Source organism: Hoplias malabaricus, chromosome 4 (assembly GCF_029633855.1).
Source record: "Hoplias malabaricus isolate fHopMal1 chromosome 4, fHopMal1.hap1, whole genome shotgun sequence".
NCBI lineage: Eukaryota > Metazoa > Chordata > Actinopteri > Characiformes > Erythrinidae > Hoplias > Hoplias malabaricus.
Window position 1 is genome coordinate 25493108 of NC_089803.1, and position 18076 is coordinate 25511183.

The 18076-nt window shown below is 39.4% G+C and overlaps 1 protein-coding gene across 1 annotated transcript in view; it reads right to left on the reverse strand.

Moving 5' to 3' along the window:
- b4galnt4a (beta-1,4-N-acetyl-galactosaminyl transferase 4a) overlaps nucleotides 1-18076 on the reverse strand; it is a 170375-nt gene that overhangs the window by 55069 nt on the left and 97230 nt on the right. Inside the window, exons 4-6 of the mRNA XM_066668549.1 lie at nucleotides 7112-7207; nucleotides 4749-4839; nucleotides 3869-3969 (exon numbers count right to left, since the gene is read on the reverse strand). Coding sequence (XP_066524646.1) covers nucleotides 3869-3969; nucleotides 4749-4839; nucleotides 7112-7207 — 288 coding nt within the window. The remainder of the gene's footprint in view (nucleotides 1-3868; nucleotides 3970-4748; nucleotides 4840-7111; nucleotides 7208-18076) is intronic.

The window sequence follows — 18076 nt, forward strand, 5'->3', positions numbered from 1 at the left end:
TGTAACCCCTGTCTTTTTTGTTCCCACTTCATTCTTCCTTTACGTAGAGGAGAGCTGGCAGAATAGAAAAGCGTGTTCAGCCCGGCAGCCATGCTATTTTAAACAGAGACCAGTCTATTGAGACGTAAGCCCTCCAGACAACTGTCCGTTTCAGGGCTCTGCCTCCACTCTAGTAGCTGCCCCTCAATGTGGGGACCCTCAGAGTCTCTTTCTCTCTCTCTCTCTTTCTCTCTCTCTATCTCTCTCTCTCTCTCTGAGCAGTGAAACTAGTCCATCAGCTTTGTGGCCTACAGGAAATCACTCTGAATTCTGGACAGGCTGCAATTATTCACTGAGACAAAGGGCCACATGCCACCTCGTCTTACCAATCGATCACACACCTCCATGGCAGGATATCGAATGTTCAGTTATGTGTGAGTGTGTGTGTGTGTGTGTGTGTGTGTGTGAGAGAGAGAGAGAGAGAGAGAGAGGGAGAGAGAGGGTGTAGGTGTGCTAAGATTTCCCAGCCAAGAAAGAATCAATACACTGTCCCTGCTTCTTTCACACACACAGGCTAGTGGCTGGGTAGCTAATTGTACTCCATACCACCTATGTTTCCTTGTATATTTTTCTGCTTACCTCAACTCACCAGGCCCTATCACAGAGGGAAATTTAATTAACGATTAGCTGCTAGCCGTACAATTTAATTAAAGCAACACACACAAGGAAAAGACCACAAAGGGCAACACCCATGCTAATGCTATTCCATCATGAAGAGACCCTTGGCCTCCCATTGGACATGTCCCTGCTGTGACCATGGAGACAACGGTCAGAGTGGAGCTTAAAGGAAAGTTCACTAGCCACTTCTGTATTCATGAATTAGCAAAGAAATACTAGAGTCAGCAGGGCATGGAGGTAAACATTTATGGAGTTAAGTGTTGAGTCAAGGATGACACCCAGATTACGAACCAGGGAAAAAGGAGATACACTTGAGTTATCAATAGAGAGAGAAAGAGGTGAACTTAGTATGGTGTAGGGCCTCAGTTTGTGGCCAGTACAGCGTCAATTCGCCTTGGGAATGACATGTACAAGTCCTGCACAGTGGTCAGAGGGATTTTAAGCCATTCTTCTTGCAGGATAGTGGCCAGGTCACTACGTGATGCTGGTGGAGGAAAATGTTTCCTGACTCGCTCCTCCAAAACACCCCAAAGTGGCTCAATAATATTTAGATCTGGTGACTGTGCAGGCCATGGGAGATGTTCAACTTCACTTTCATGTTCATCAAACCAATCTTTCACCAGTCTTGCTGTGTGTATTGGTGCATTGTCGTCCTCATACACGGCACCTTCAGGACACAATGTTTGAACCATTGGATGCACATGGTCTTACTGGTGCAATGTGCAATTAATGAAGATTGTCCATCAGGCTGCTCCAATTTAGCCATGAAATCTCCCACACTACAATGACAGGTGTTTCACTTCCATTGTCCAACCTTAAGATGTTAGCATTCCATATCAAATCTGTAACCTACATAATGTGAATGTAGTGTACTTTACACTCTCCACTAGTTTAAAAAACACAGCCACTAAATACCAACACTTCATCTAAAACCTCATCTAAAATACTAGATGATATATATATATATATATATATATATATATATATATATATATATATATATATATATATATATATATATATAAATCATGTAAATTAAATTAAAATCAAATGTAATCTCCTATGAAAAGATTAATTTCCTGAGAAATCAAAAGCTTACAGCTGACGTATGTATAACCCTCCTAACACAAAAGAAGTGTTCTGTGGCTTGTCCTCTCTGTATCTTTCATTTCAGTCACAGCCGGGGCTGGTGAAGTACATTCTGTCATGCATTGATACTGACAATCTCACTTTTACAGATTTCAACACTTTATCTCCATTTAAACTAACACGGGCCCTCTGGTGGAACAGCAGGAGATGAAATGTGATGTTTACTTTCTCACTGCCAGAGAACCCAGAATCTGTAAAATCTCACTGCTGCTGAAAGGCAAACCCAACCATGGGCAGGCTTTAGTGTGGCTGCAGTCATTATGAACAGAAACATTCAGGCGCTCTGTGATATAATCAAGCTTCTCATGTCCATAAAGAAATGTCAGAACTGTGAGTACCACACGGTTGAGATATAAGGTTCATATGAATTGGCCTTCATTAGCTCTGAAATGTGCCTCTTCTTAATTAAATCAATTCAAATTTAATTACTCAGTTAATTGCACATCACACTGGCCCTATTTAGCATACCACACATTTAGTTTGGTGTTCGGTCATCTCTGAATGAATTGCACTGATCTGTTACTAAAGGAGGATTAAAATTATTTTCTCCAATGATTTTTCCTCATTTTATGAAGCAGCCATTAAATCGAAACCTAGCAGACAGTATGTGCCAGATGTTCCATACTATTCCTATTTTAAACATGGCCCCGCAAAACTGACCTACTCTCTGGAGCATAAAGTGCAAAGCAATTTGTTTCACAAATAGAAGTGGCACTTTGTTCAGAAAACATAAAAAAATATATCTAAATCATTCCTTTTATAAACATTTAGCTGTAAAAATGACAGACTGTTCCTTTAAGTACGGGAGGAAGTGAGGAAAGTCAGGGGATTAGGTTGCGTGTTTGGGGAGGTGATGGATTAGCAATTACCTGTTGTGTGTGAGTAAACTCACTGATCTTAGGAAGGACATTCTAGGAGAGAACATGACATATTCTGTGGCATTAAACACCCAGCTCAGGGTTTGTACTACAGAGAAACACTTCCCCAAACAATGAAACACACGTTTACAATAACCCCAGATGTTTGTCTAAATTCTGTTTCTTCATTTTAACACCAAAGCTACGAGGAGATTGCTTCTAACTCAAGACATTTTTAAGCTGAAAATGTTCTTTAACAGACTGGAATCGGTGAGGTAAACAATAGATAAACCATATAAGAAAATGGAAAATATATTAAAATTTTTAAAATCTATCCTAAACAAATCAGACAGCCAGTGGAGGGTTCTCAAAACAGAACTGATATGTTTTGTTTGTGTTAGGAGCTGTGCTGTAGTAGTAAAGTAAATGTAAAGGATGTTCAAAGCCATTCAGAATACATTTGACTAATCAGTTCTGCTGACAACAAACACATGGACAAATTTCTGCACCAGTCTGAGAGAAAACAGTTGTACTTTAGCAATGTTTCAGTGATTAAAAAGCCACTTTATTGTCTGAGTTTATATGTGAATCAAAGACGCATTTTAGACCGACAATCCTTGTTTCAGCTACAGAAATGTAGTTCATGTTTCATGATGCCTCTATCACAGAGTAACATGCACAAAGAAAAGAGCATGTTTCCTTACAGTGACTCTAGTGGAACTCCACAAGAAACATCTGCTGATGAATAATTCCTCAGTAAAACTTAAAACGGCCTATTTATAAAACATTTCAAATATGTTCATTATGGTATTTCTACATGTATCTTTTTAGTGAAATGATCGGATTTTGTAAAGAAATGATGCTTCAAGAATAATTCAGGAGAAAAAATACTTGTTAACTTTGAATGAAATGAGAATAAAACACTTTAAATGCGTGTAATATCTTGAAATAAGACGTATTCACTTTGGTAATGACTTTTGGTAAAAACACATACTTCATAAAAGAGGCTGAAGGGTTAGGCGCTGATCAGTGCTGAAATCATAACAAATGGATTTAATGTGTGGACTTTGGCATTATTCCCAAGATATTATTGTCACAAATATTTACGTGTGGTATTGTGTTCTGCAAAAACAAAACAGCTAGATCAATATGTAAAGTTATTGTAATCTTAAACACATTGTGTGCTTGCGTGGTGAAACACTAACCTGCCCCACGTACACCAGCAGCCTGGCATTGAGTGGACTCTCATCTGAGCTCAGCCAGAACTCAGAGTTATCATCAGACGCCACCGCAAACTGGAAATCCCCTAGCAAAGGTGAGATATGGACAGGATATATTTGAAGATGATATCGCTAGTGTCATAAGAACTCCGTATGTTAAAGGGCAACAAGTCATTTTACCTCTAAAAAGTAGCAGTCTTTTTATGTCAATAAATTCAGGACTTTGAATGAACCTGTTCATGTTCCATAGAGCGGTTCCCCCACACGAGGGTGGCAATAGATAAAGGCATTTGATATATAATCTATGATATATTCGGGTAGCAGTATAACGTATTTTTCAAAGCATAAAGAAGAAACACTGCAGAAAGCGAATTACTGCACCTTTAGTAAAAACATTCTTAATATATCTTTATTTATAGGGATTTCATTCCAAGGTCTGTCCATGTCTATGTCTTATGAAATACCAAAGGGCAGAATGTAAGCTATATTTAAAGATAGAATGTAGCACATGGAAATAAGGTAAAAAGACAGACAGTCAGGACTATATTACGAATATTCCCCTGGCCATTGTGTGAGTGTCCAGGTGTGGGAGTAAGACTATAAATTCATACAGAATATGTGTGTGAAGTTGGGAGATGGTGCAGGTGTGAGAGTGTAGGGTGTAAAGGCTGGAATGTTGATGTATTGAGCAGCAGCTCAAAAGCCCAGCAGCAGCTGCTTTCACTAATACATTGGTCATGGGCAGAGATCTGAATGCTCTAAAAGGGCACAGGTGTGTAGGTTGACTGTATAGAGTGTGTGTGTGTGTGTGTGTGTGTGTGTGTGTGTATGAATAAGTGGGTGTGTAGTGTACAGAACTGATTACCGTCTTTGTATGGATGAATGTATCCAAAAATCCTCAAGCCATAGTTCTTCCATTTTGGAGCAACAGCCAGTTTCTTCACTATGGTTCTTGTCTGGGGAAGCAAGAAAAAAATCACTGTGGAAAATAATAATAATAATAATAATAATAATAAACGGAAAATATGTTAATACATATTCCACTGAGGGGAAAATATGACATACACTATGGAGGTAATCTAGGGAAAAAAATCTCATTTGAAAAAGAAACAGTTTTCAAGTCTTAAGATTGAACTGAGAAAAAAATAAAACAATGAATTAAAAATTTAAATAAGAGGAGAAAGATTTTATTTTTGTAGTTTAAATAGAATTTGATTTAATTAATAGAATTTTGATTTAATTCTGGCATTATTTTGAATAAACAAATAAAAATTTCATTTTTTAGTTACAGGTCTTTTTTCAATTTCAGATAATTGTTTTTCAGTTTCAGACTTTTGACCCTGTTCTGGCGTCGGAGGCGGGTCATCAGCTGAGAAAGGCGTGGCATAATGACTGACAGCATAAAGAAGGAGGAAGACCTTCCTCAGTGTTGACTATGAGAAATATCACTTAACACTCTATACGCCATGAACAATATTCAGAGTAAAACATTGACTTTAGTGACAAATTTCTGAATAGTAAGCTCTTTCTGACAACATTCGGCACCAATCACAGTTTAAGATTGATAAACTCTGCCAGACTGTGTAGTTACAGCCACATTTATTTTTCCAGCACTTTACTGGCAATGGCATCTGCTGCATCAAGACCAGCTGCTGACTCCAGCGCACAGATAAGAAATGTTAACATTGGTGAAGTCAACTCCTTTTTCCACAGCTCCTTAATTGGATTTCCCGTTCCACATTAAAGGATAGTGCAGCTGCTTTCTGTGTTTTGACACTAACAAAGATGCATGTAAATAAAACGCTGTGTAATTATGATCTATTATTATCTATTCAAAATAATTCTAGAATTGAATCAAACATCTACTTAAACAGACAAAAACTTGTCCTACGATCAATTTAATTTTAAATACATTGTTATAAATGGCAGCATACTAGTACTGAGGGCTGTCACACAGCTCCAGGGTCCTGGGGTTGTGGGTTTGAGCCCCACTCCAGGTGACTGTCTGTGAGAGTTTGGTGTGTTCTCCCTGTGTCCGCGTGGGTTTCCTCCGGGTGATCTGGTTTCCTCCGATAGTCCAAAACCATACATTGGATGGTTGATCGGCTACTCAACAGTCTCCATAAGTGTCAGTGTGTGCAAGAAAGTGTGTGTCGCCCTGCAAAGGACTGGCGCCCCCTCCAAATTGTGTTCCCACCTTGCGCCCAGTGATTCTGGGTAAGCTCCGAACCCACCGCAACCCCAAACTGGATAAGTGGTTTCAGACAATACATGACTGAATTAATTAATTAATACATATATTTTATATTTTTCAAAGTTCAATGTCAAGGTTTGAACTTTCAGTTTCAGGGATTTTTTTCCAAATGAACAAAACTTTGGTCCCTAAATTAGCTACATAACACTTGCCAAATTTATTGTACAAATTCAATTAAAAAGTTACAAGAAAAAACACAGCATTAAATGTAATTTATATCCAAACATTTGTAGATGCATGTTATATTACATTTCTATCTTAAATGTATTTTAATGTCTTTTCTGTAAAACTTGTAGTTCTATATTCACTAAAAATATATAAATAAATAAATAAAATAACAAAACACATTAGACAAAAAAACTGCCCAAACAAACTACTTAGCTGACCCGAGAGTTGAGATTGAAAGATCAGGGTAGATAATGAGAGAAAAGAGCTAGTAAGAGAAAGAGGGATAAAGATTAAAAAGAGTAAGAGGAGGGAGAGTGACAGAGAGATAAGAGAGAAAAAGAGTGAGTGAGTGAGAGAGAGAGACAGAGACAGAGAGAATGTCTTTTACTGATAAATCCATAAAGGCTGTTATATTTGATGCAGTGTTATTATGCTGTTATCGGATCTGTCTCAGTCTCAGTACTAAAACTGACCTACAGCAATAAGAAGATAATCAAGTCAATGATTCGCTAAGAGGGCTACTGGTGAGTGTTTCAATCTACACTGCCCACAAATATTGGCACCCGCTAGTAAATATCAGCAAAAGAGGCTGTAAATAACATTCTTTGCTGCTCATTCTTTTGATGGCTCCTTCATAATATGAATAAAAATGTAATCTTTATTTGAAGCTTATTTGTTTATTTTTACCAGGAGGGCACTATGGATGTGGTGTAAAGTGATGTCATGATTAAATCCTGTGCTCCTTTACAAACACACAAATAAACACACCTCACAAACAAAACCCAGGCTGTTAAAGCTATACTCACATGAGGAAAGAGAGGAAAGTGGAGGTTTTTTCTGAGCTGAGCAACAGAGGATCCACACCAGTCTTCAAAAACATGGAGGTTAGCTTGACCCTTAAACTGGAGAGAGAAAGAGAGACAGAGACAGACCGTCACTACATTTGATAAACACAACAAAACAGTACTTTGAGAGCCAGGGGATAAAAAAGAGAGGCACAAGAAAAGAAAAAAGGAAGAAGAGTAACTTGAGAGAGTTGGGGAGCTCTTAAGGGACCAAGAGAACTGTGAACAAAACCTCTTGAAAAATGGCCGGCTCTGTGAAGTGTTTTCTGTTTGATCCGTGCCGAGTTCCTCTGTATTATCGGCCTGATACTGGCATGAGACAGATCAGTACAGAGAACAGAGATAAACACGGGAGACAGAGTCTCAATGGCCGTTCTGTTTCGTCTCATTTATCTTAGTCCTGAGACATTAGCTAAACACCAGCTAAAGCACCTGCTACAGAACCTGCACTATGCTTAGCCTGCGTTTACAACTTTACTGAGGGCTGTGACCAGCAGGAACAGCCTCTACCTATATGACTAGGATTTACACTAGATGTTATATCATTGTTTTGATGATTTGACTGCATTCATTCAGATTAGCATTTTGAGGTTCGTTTTACAACCCCTATAGTGTCTCAATGCAATGTGATAGGAAAAGGTATAATGATATAAAAATATAGTTGGTTTAGTTGATGGAGATAAGTTACGTAATGCATCTCACTTGTAATAATTCCACTGTAAATGTGATTTGTAATATTTGTTTGTTTTGTTCACTAAGAAGTTGCAAGGAGATGTTTGTAATGAAATATTTTACATTTTCTCTGACATGTCTCTGAGTTAGCTGATACTTTCTGTCTTAAAAATTACTTTAGGGTAAGCTACACCTTACTAGCAACTTTGGCAAAAGTTCTAGACGTGACACACAGGCTCTACTTCTGTCCACCACTGATTTTTTTAGGCTTTCACATACTATTAAATTGCTTTAGTGAATATATATTGATTAAATGCTTATTCCTTTGCATTAAAAATGAGTGGACAGTGGCTTTATTGTGTTTGGTATCAGTTTACTACCTTTTTCATAAAATGTTTATTGTGGAGTTGAAATTTATGAGCTGTACAGGGCTAGGATACTAACTTTAGCGAATTACCCCAACTTCCGGCCACTTTAATTACAATATTGGAAATCTTAGCTAACTGTAAATAAATAAAAGGACTTTACTCACTCAAATCAACATTTTTCAGGAGTCAAATATGTGTAGATTAATGTCCAAGACTTGCTTGACTTTGACAGTATATATGTTTTTATATAAAGACGTTTTTGTGTAAGTAGGTGCCAATGCTGCTAAGATTATTGGTGTCCCCTAACTTCGGCCACCTCCCCTGCTTGTGACAGTCAAACAAGACAACTGCTACCACATTCAGTGGTTTTGAGAGGTTCACAATGAGATCATGTTTGTCCTGTGTTAGTATTCGTACTCTACATGTAAAGATTACAATGGCGGTAGATTTTCCCCTCAGAGAAAAGGAAGCTAACCGGTAAGCTAACTTTTACACTGAGGGAAATATCTGTCACGAAATGGAAATGTGTTGTGTTCCACATGCAGTTTTGCCCACAAAGAATTACAACACTGTTAGAGATATTTAAATATTGTTTAGATATGTGATTTCGTGCAATACTGATGTTTAAATGCCCTACTAGGGCTTGATCGTATGTTTTATCATTTTACCCAATGCGATTGGCGAGGAGCGAGAGAGCGGAATTGCACCATATACGGCAATGGCCAGAATTAGGGGACAGTCGGAAATAGGAAGAATACTGATAGCTAAGAAAACATGGCCTTAGCATTTGTTTACCAAAATACTTTCTGCTTTTCTCTTTCTAGATTTCCAGGCACATGTGATCTACTGTGCAATGGGCTTTATGTTACTTCACAAATGTTCTTCTCAACTGTTAAGTTTATCAAACATAACGCTAGCCACATTTAATCTATACATTTCTCTCTTCCCTCTTCTTCCTGTATCTGTTGTTTCAAAATAAAAGCCTGCTGCTGAGATGTGTAATCAGGATTTCTTGGCATTGCAGAACATTCCGATGCAACAGTGGTAGCAATTTTAATACATTTAATGGAAACACTGTATATTGATTACAGTGTCGTGAGTAACACCACTGCTCTCCACATGGCCACCAACTCAAAAACACCATACTATACAAATAAGTCCTTGGGCGGGACTTGGATTGTACTTTTGCCTACCTTAGTAACATTTACGCACATCTGCCAAATGCTATAAATGTAAATGATAATTGAGTAATCGTGACAGCCCGAGGACAAACACAAACAGATGCAGACTGGCAGTTACAGACTCACAAACACACATACACACTAACAAACACACACACATAGCTGAAAGTGTGCTCCATAAACTGTAAATGCCTGGGCTTTATCTAAGCCTGGAGTCATACTAGCAAAACAGCACCAACAAACCAACAAACAAAACAAAGTGTGGCAAACAGCAGAGCGTCCGGATCCTGGAGGCTGCAGGGGAGTGTGAATATTTCAGGCCCAGTGCACAGCTCGAAACTTCAGCGCATGCTTAAAGCCTGCTACACTGATAGAGAGTCAAAATTGATCAGCATTAGCTAGCAGGCCCTCAACTGCATCCATATGGCCTGGTCTAATGTCTTTCCAATGTGAATTAAACCAAATCCAGTAACCTTGATTGTGCTTTTAGTTGTGTGCATTTTATTTTTCAGCGCTTCACTTCTCTCCCTCACTCCGGGACTAGATTCTCTCTGACAGAGGAAGCCAGTGGCAGGGAGTTATTGTTTATTCTTTGCTGATAACTTGGCATTGATTCTCCCCTCTCCCTTGTTGAGCTCCCTCCCAAATGAAATCAATGAACGAAAATCAGACACACACTTCTTCAACACACCACACACTGTCCATAGTAGCAGGCAAACACATCTCTCTTGGTCTCTCTTGCACTCTCTTTCACTGCACTACATTAAGTGTCTGTGTGCAGTGTTCAAGCCTCTTGCTCTATTTCTGTCCTATCTTTAACATGTCAGCCCTCCAGGGAACACTCTGCCAGTCCTGGATTCCAGTGTCGGGGGAAATTAATGTTGCTAACATACAGAAGCAGACACAAGTAAGCTACTATTTGTGTGTGTGTGTGTGTGTGTATATATATATATATATACCACACACATACACATACACACACACACACAGGCTTCACAATATGAATAAAATATCATATTGTCATTCTGATGCTACATCCTGCAACTGTGACATGCCTTGCAGCCTTAATACACACATGCACACACACTCTTGTTTTTATACAAGTGTAAAGGGTACAGCGGAGGATGTCCCACGTTTGCTGCAGTAACAGTCTCTAATCATCTTTAGACCAGATGCTGGTACTGTCTGGATTTGACTGCATTCAGCCACAGTAACATTAGTGAGGTACTGATGTTGGATGAACAGTTCTGGATCACAAACGCCAATCCAACTCATCCCAAAAATATAGAATTGTGGCTCACAGTTCAGTGCTGAAAGGTTTTATTATCCCCCTCTAACAATTGCAGTGGCCATAGTGCCTCAGCAGCCTATTTTACTGGCCATACTTTTCTGTAGAAATGGTAAACGCTGTGGGGGAAATCATGCATACACCTTAAAGCAGCTGAAGCTTTCATGAGAAGCCCTGTCTGGATTCTTATATACAGTATACAGTGTCTAAAGATTTTAGACACCATTTATAATACAGGTGTTCCCACTGCTAACACAAGATTGAATTACACATGCAAAGCTTGTATAGGCTCTGTACAAAAAAAAAATCACTGAAACAAAAATCTCTACAGCACATGTGCCTAAGGTACCCATGCCCAATGCACTGACTACACTGGTTAAAATCTTCCCAGCATAAAGTTTGAGCTCGGTTTAATACCATTTTGATGAGCTGGAGTGTAGTTTGCGATCCAAATCTAATCCCCTAACATTAGTATATGACCTTAATAACGTTTTTGCGACTGAGTGCTATTAAATGTTCACAGCAATGATGAACAGACACGTAGGGTGTTATGGAGCTTGTAAAGATCACATTACAAAAAGCCATTTTGCTGATTTTGTCAGGGAAAATTCCTTCTGTTTTCTTTGGGTTTCATACAAATGACCATGCAATGATAACTGTACCAATCTAACTGTCCGTGCCACTATGAACACTTTCCTGTCTGAGTTTTATTGCTGCAAGTAGTGACTGAAGTAGGTCACGCAGATTAACACTGATATTGGACATCTATAAATACACACTGTCAAAATAGTAGCTTATGAGCTGTAGTTTCATAGACTCCTTACAGGGGTTTTTTATCTTTCAAACTACAAAGGTTTTATTCAGGTAAATGCCTGGATGTATTTTATAGAATGCAACGGTTAGAGGTCTACCTTCATTTAAATTCCTAAGCAATCAAATATAAATAAAACTAGTTCGGTGCTTAGTGTCCATCTCTGTTTTAATCACATCTTCATTTCTTTATATAAAACCTACTTTGTAAAGGCGCGTATTTTTCCTCACCTCCAAAATCCAGTCAAAATTCAGTCACAATACAAACAATTGTATGTACTGACATCCCTGTTTACTCATTAGCCCATATATACAAAACAAACAAACATTAGAACACTACACAGCAAATTCTCCAGTGTTAAATCAACACTATTAGTGTTAACTTAAGACTGAGAGTTTTACATTATTACACTAACAGTCTTAATTTAACACTAACAGTGTTGATTTAACACTGGAGAATTTACTGTGTAGTAAAAAAAACTTGTTCTAGAAAACCGGAGCACTGTTCATTGTAATGAGTAAATAGCAACAGAAGATGCAAACAACTTCTTTGACTGAACTGTTTGCATCTTCTGTTTCTCACAGTCCAGACAATCCTGTTTACTCATTAGCCCATGAAACTTTAGGAACTGTCATGTTTCAGTGTTCTTGTTCAAGTGTTGTTCTTTGTTACTGTTTCTTCACAGTCAAAGCTCCTTGACAACTACACGTCCTTAGTGCTGAGCCGCATTCTCACAGTGGAAGGATGGACAGAAACACCCGTAGGTTTTCTCAGATCTCAAGAAAGAGTGGAGCTTGATGTTCTCCCGTCTCTCAAAGATAAAAGCTGTAAGTTCTGATTATGTGATGGTGAGTTCTGGTGATCCTCTTGGTATTGCACATTTGAAAGCTGTCAAATTTTCTCAAAGTTGAGATTGACTTTACTGTAGTTACTACAACTTATCACACATACACACACATTCTAATCATCTCTGCACATCCCTTACGCCTTACATTCATTGTTGCTCGGCTGGCAGTGGGGATGAGGTTATGTATGGTTTAGTCTAACTGTGGCTATTTTTATAGTCTGTGTGTGTGTGTGTGTGTCTGTAAGTGAGAGAGAGAGAGAGAGAGAGAGAGAGAGAGAGAGAATGAATGAGCAAGTGAGAGTGAGAATGAGAGAGAAAGAGAAAGAGAGAATGTTTGTTGTTGTGTAAAGCGATGCTTTGAAGACATGTCAGCTCCTAATGACCATAATGTTCTCCTGCAGAAGAGAAGCCAAAGTCATTCCACCTGCAGGCCACATACACACACACACACACACACACACACACACACACGCGCACACACGCACACACACACACACGCGCACACACACACACACACACTTTCCCTCAGCATGCAGCCAGTGTGTAAGTGGGCCAATTTAGTTCTATTTCATACCACACTGTGATGCAGACACAATAGCCATGATCCACAATGGAAAGTTACACATCTAAAACCAGTCTGTATTTAAGAAAGACGCCAGAAATATAATTCTATAAATTAAAAAAGAATTATGGCTGAGTAAAATGTATGTTTGTTCTAAATATATCAACCATCATTTTTTGGCCAATTTTAAAATTGCTCAAAAGTAGCAGTTTAAAAAAATCTTAAAAGTGCCACATACAACAACAGATTTTTCATCATAAAGAATCACATTTGAAGCATGTGCTGAACTACAGTATATTTTCAGAAATTTCTAAACCCCCTGTATTCATCTTCTTACAAAAATATGAAATGAAATGGAACACTGTCCATGAACATCACTATGCTTGTCATAAGGTATCTGTCCTCAATTTCAGGTCTGAGCTACAGGGGTTCACAAGCCCCCCGCCCTCCACTCCTCTCCCCAAAATTGCAACTGTATTCTCCTGACCTCACTATAACCTCACCATAATGTACATCAGCAAAAGAGGTCCCACCTATTCATAAAATGTTACTCTAATATCTAATATTTATATTAAAACTTTGCACTTTTGCAAAATGGGAATTAATATATTTTATGTTGTGCCTGGAGTATATTAACTGAATTAATTGCTGCAGTGCCTCTCACTGGTCAGTGTCCTTCAGGGACAGGCTAGTGCTGGAGTTTGTTTTATAATATTAGATTAACATTGTGTGTATTTTACAGCAGACCTTGACAGAACAAACCTGGATTAATGTTTACTGCTATATATAGCTACAGAACTACAGGGACGTACAGAGTACACATTTTAGTGTCTTTCTGCTGGTTGCTTGGTTTTTTCTTCAACATGTGGCAGGTATTTTGAGTGAAGCTGGTGGAACTAGGTTCTCAGAGAACATCTTCCATTGCCATTTGTCAGGGGACTAATGCACACACACGCACATACACTCTCACCAGATGTAGGCTCTATATTTAGCCTCACAGAGCTCCAAATGTAGCACTTGCACACAAGAGTGTTTGTGTGTGTGTGTGTGTGTGTGTGGTGCACCTTGCAAAGAGATGTCTACAAGCATCATCATAACAGACATGAAAAAAGGACCAGACTCTCTTATAGAAGAGGAATCACTCCAGTATGTCTGGGGTAAGATGGTGTGTCATATGTTTTCCAGAACTAATTAAGCGACCTCAGTACCTTGAGCATTAATATATATATATATATATATTTAATCTAAGCTCCAAAATTTTTTAGGTCCAACCAAACCTTTATAGAGAGAGATGTGCACTATTTTCACATCAGGTTATTCTAACCCCTCACAGCCTCGTGAATCTGATAACAGGATTAGGAGGAGGCTTTAGTTTATAGTACTAATTAAAATGTGATATTCATATTTTTCTACCAGGGGGTGAGTCTTTGTGTAGGCTGGCGTGGACATTACTCACCCACAGGAACCATCTGCCCAGCCAATGGAGAACTAAATAAATAAATAAAGTTTCTGAGCTTTCATGATTTTCATGCACTGCTTTCTCATTGGTTTTAAACTTCTACACACATGCGGTACACACACCACATTGACACTCGCTGCATTTATTCCTCCCTTCATATCCTTTTCACCTGTGTCCTTTTTGATTTCTTGTTTATTGTTGCTGCTTTGTTTTTAAATTTGGCACTGGGTCAACATTCATTCATTGATTATCTGTAACCGCTTATCCAGTTCAGGGTCGTGGTGGGTCCAGAGCCTATTTGGAATCATTGGGTGCAAGGCAGGAATACACCCTGGAGGGGGCACCAGTCCTTCACAGGGCAACACACACTCACACACACCAATCGATCGCCAATCCACCTACCAACGTGTGTTTTTGGACTGTGGGAGGAAACCGAAGCACCCGGAGGAAACCCACGCGGACACGGGGAGAACAAACCAACTCCTCACAGACAGTCACTACCTGCTGCACCACCGTGCCGCCCCACTGGGTCAACATCTTTAAGAAAAATGTTGCAACTGCAGCTAGACTGGACCATCCTGCGTGTACCTTAAGGTATGCCCTCTGTGAGATTGCACAGAAATCTATGAAAAAATACCAATGTGACAGAGGGAGAGAGAGAGAGAGAAATAATGAGAGACAGAGAGAGAAATAATGAGATACACAGAGAGAGAGAGAGAGAGTCAGTGAAAGTGAGGGAGAGCATGACAGTGAGTGAGAGAGAGAGAGAGAGTCACATAAATATTCATTATAAAATCAAAATAAAAAATGTATTATTTACTTGGGCATCTACAAAAATTTGAACGCTATCCCCCACACCTCCCTCAAAATTTAAGTACACACAGCTTTACATACTTAGGAAAAGCAACATTTTTGGTGTTACACACCCATATAATCACAATGCCCTCCCAAAACTGAAATCATAGTAATACCTATGAATACAGTGGAGTTGACACTTGAAAGCATAAAGAAAGAGACAAAAAGAGTCCTTTAAGGCATGTTGTAATGTGTCTTAAACTTGTGTTCTGGGCTTGAATGTCTTTCCAGAAGATGAGTCAAGTTACATTTAAAAGTATTTAAACAGTAAAAGAAAGAACAGAAAAAATAATAATAAAAGATCATCAGGAGGCGATTTCCAAAAAGACAGTATATGATGAACTAGATGACATGTCAGAACATGTGCAGACAGCTATCCAGTAAAACATGCCATACTGGGCCTTTCAGTGTGGTATTAAACATGACAGACCATCCACATTCAGTCTTTTTCTAACAGTATTGAATCGCTGCACAAATAAACATGGGTTAAAAAAATAACACAGCAATGACCTTGACTTTACTCTTCTGTTGAGGATGTATGTATGGGTCCTACAGCTCAGCAGCACGTCTATAGCATTAGAGCTCCCCCACAGCTCCGATACATCAGCCACCTGTCCCACGCATTGCCGCCCACACGCCATGATGAAATCACCTCGTCTAAAAACAGGTTGCCAGGTGACACAGACAAATGGGCCGCCACTCTTCAGGATGACAAGCCGTCGCAGCATTTGTCACTGATAATCCTCCATGGGATGGGTGTGTGTGACGTGATGTGTTCCACAATCACACATCTGTGGGCATCTAATGCATGTCTGCTCTCCGGGGACAAACAACCACTGCATTTTAACAAGCATCCCTCACCATTATAAACCCTGCATCGCCGCTGAGACAATGAGCTCCCGAAGATGAGACGATGGAGACAATGTGCTCCAGATGATGAGACCGATTTATAGCTGTTAAACACACGCCGGCTCTCACCTGTGCATCGCTTTTCACCTTCACACACAGTATTCAGTGCCCAGCAGAGAGCTGCAGTATCCCTCACACTCACCTTGATGATCTAATGAGGTATTCTCTGAATAACTGCTGCACTACACTGGCTCTTAATTCAGCAGAAGAGATATAGAGACAGACTGAAAGAAAGAAAGAAAGCAAGAAAGAAGATGGGATGAAAGGAACAAGCCATATCATTGTGCATTTTCCATGTATGGTGAGACAGAGAGAAAGAGAGAGATGTCTGAATCAAGAAACAGTAAAACCAGCTTTTAATCAGTCGTCAAACCATTACAACACGCATATATAACTCTTCCCAAGCATTTAAACACCACCCAGTACACCTCACTGTCCCTGTCTTCATGCAGCATTAATAAAGGACTTATAAAAACTCATAATAACTCCTCTTTGACTGGCGTCCGATGTGAATGGGATGAATGGTGATGTCTAAATGAGAGATTGTGCTGAATGGCCTCGATAAGACTCGCTCCAGCCTCTCCAGAGCTTTAACCTGCCAATCACTCTCTGCTATAAATAACAGAGTGAGAGTCCAGTCTGTGCCTGGTCATCTGTTCACCCATGGGCTGCTGGGGTCAGCGGTCAATGCAGCTGTCAAAACGTCCTCACCACTGTCACAGACTGGACCTCAAGGACAAAAGCAGGCGACAGGGGATCTGAATCTCAGACAAAGAGTTTTGGGCCAGTAGTGTGGAAGCAGAATACCATTAAAAAAAAAAAAAAACACAATAATATTGAGTTATGAGATGTGACACATAACAAACAGGAATTATGATGCGTAACACGTTTCTCAGGACACATTTCAGTTTTGAGGTCAAGACGTCTTTACTTTTTTGAATGAAATTCAACGAATCAATGAATAATTATCAAAAGCCAACTTCTAGAAATCCTAAGTGACTCAGGAAGAAAGCCTGGTCATGACAGAGTGCTAGTATAGAGATGAATGGCAAGGTTTGCTGGGGACCTATAATAACACTGGTGCCAAACTCTGAGCCATGGGAGCAATGTTTCAAGGATACCAAGCTGGGAGGCTGATGGCCAGCCACCATTTCTTTTCAAGCTGCAACCAATGCAACACTACTTGGCAGCTCAACACTCTTGGAGGAATAGAGCAATGATCAGATTGTTATATCAGATAACAAATGTAGATGAGTAATTGATGAATAATGAGGGGAAAGGCAAGGCTATCCTAGAGGTCTCTTGGGCTGAGATATCACCAATCTTTTGATAACAAACAACATTTATCTATGCTGTTTATTACCCATTTTTATTTAGAGAATGCCTTTTAATGTGTGGGTCACTTTACAACATGTGATGTGTATGTTAATAGTGCTCTGCTCTGGCTTTATCATTGCCCCATTTCCACTGGCATGTAGCTAGTTGTGTTGCCAGGCATCACCACGTCAAGTCAATTTTCTGCCATTTAAAGCTAAAAGATATTGTTCCTGGATATTTAGAAATGGCCTCAATGAAAGAAACAATATTTGCTAAACAAGAGCATGTCCTGCCATTTGGTTTGTACCTGTTTACGGATTAGGGAACCTCCACACCCAGATAACTGGATTTAAAACGCATGGAAATGGGGATCTGTATTTAAAAGGTTCACTAGTACAAGAGAACCAGCATCAACTCAGTATAAACACCAACATTTTGTTGGTGAGAAAGTGAAGTTTGCTTGACTGTGAAGCGGTGAGCATGTGGTAATTCTCTGCAGAAGTGGCCCGGCAGCGCTGCACCTCTCCAGCAGTGGCTCATTACAGTATAATGACATTTGGCAGATGCTGGCATTCTGGCTGTGGTGTGCCTGATCTCCATCGCTCAGCCCCAAGGCCCTTTAATACAAACCCATCCACACAAACACACACACATGCA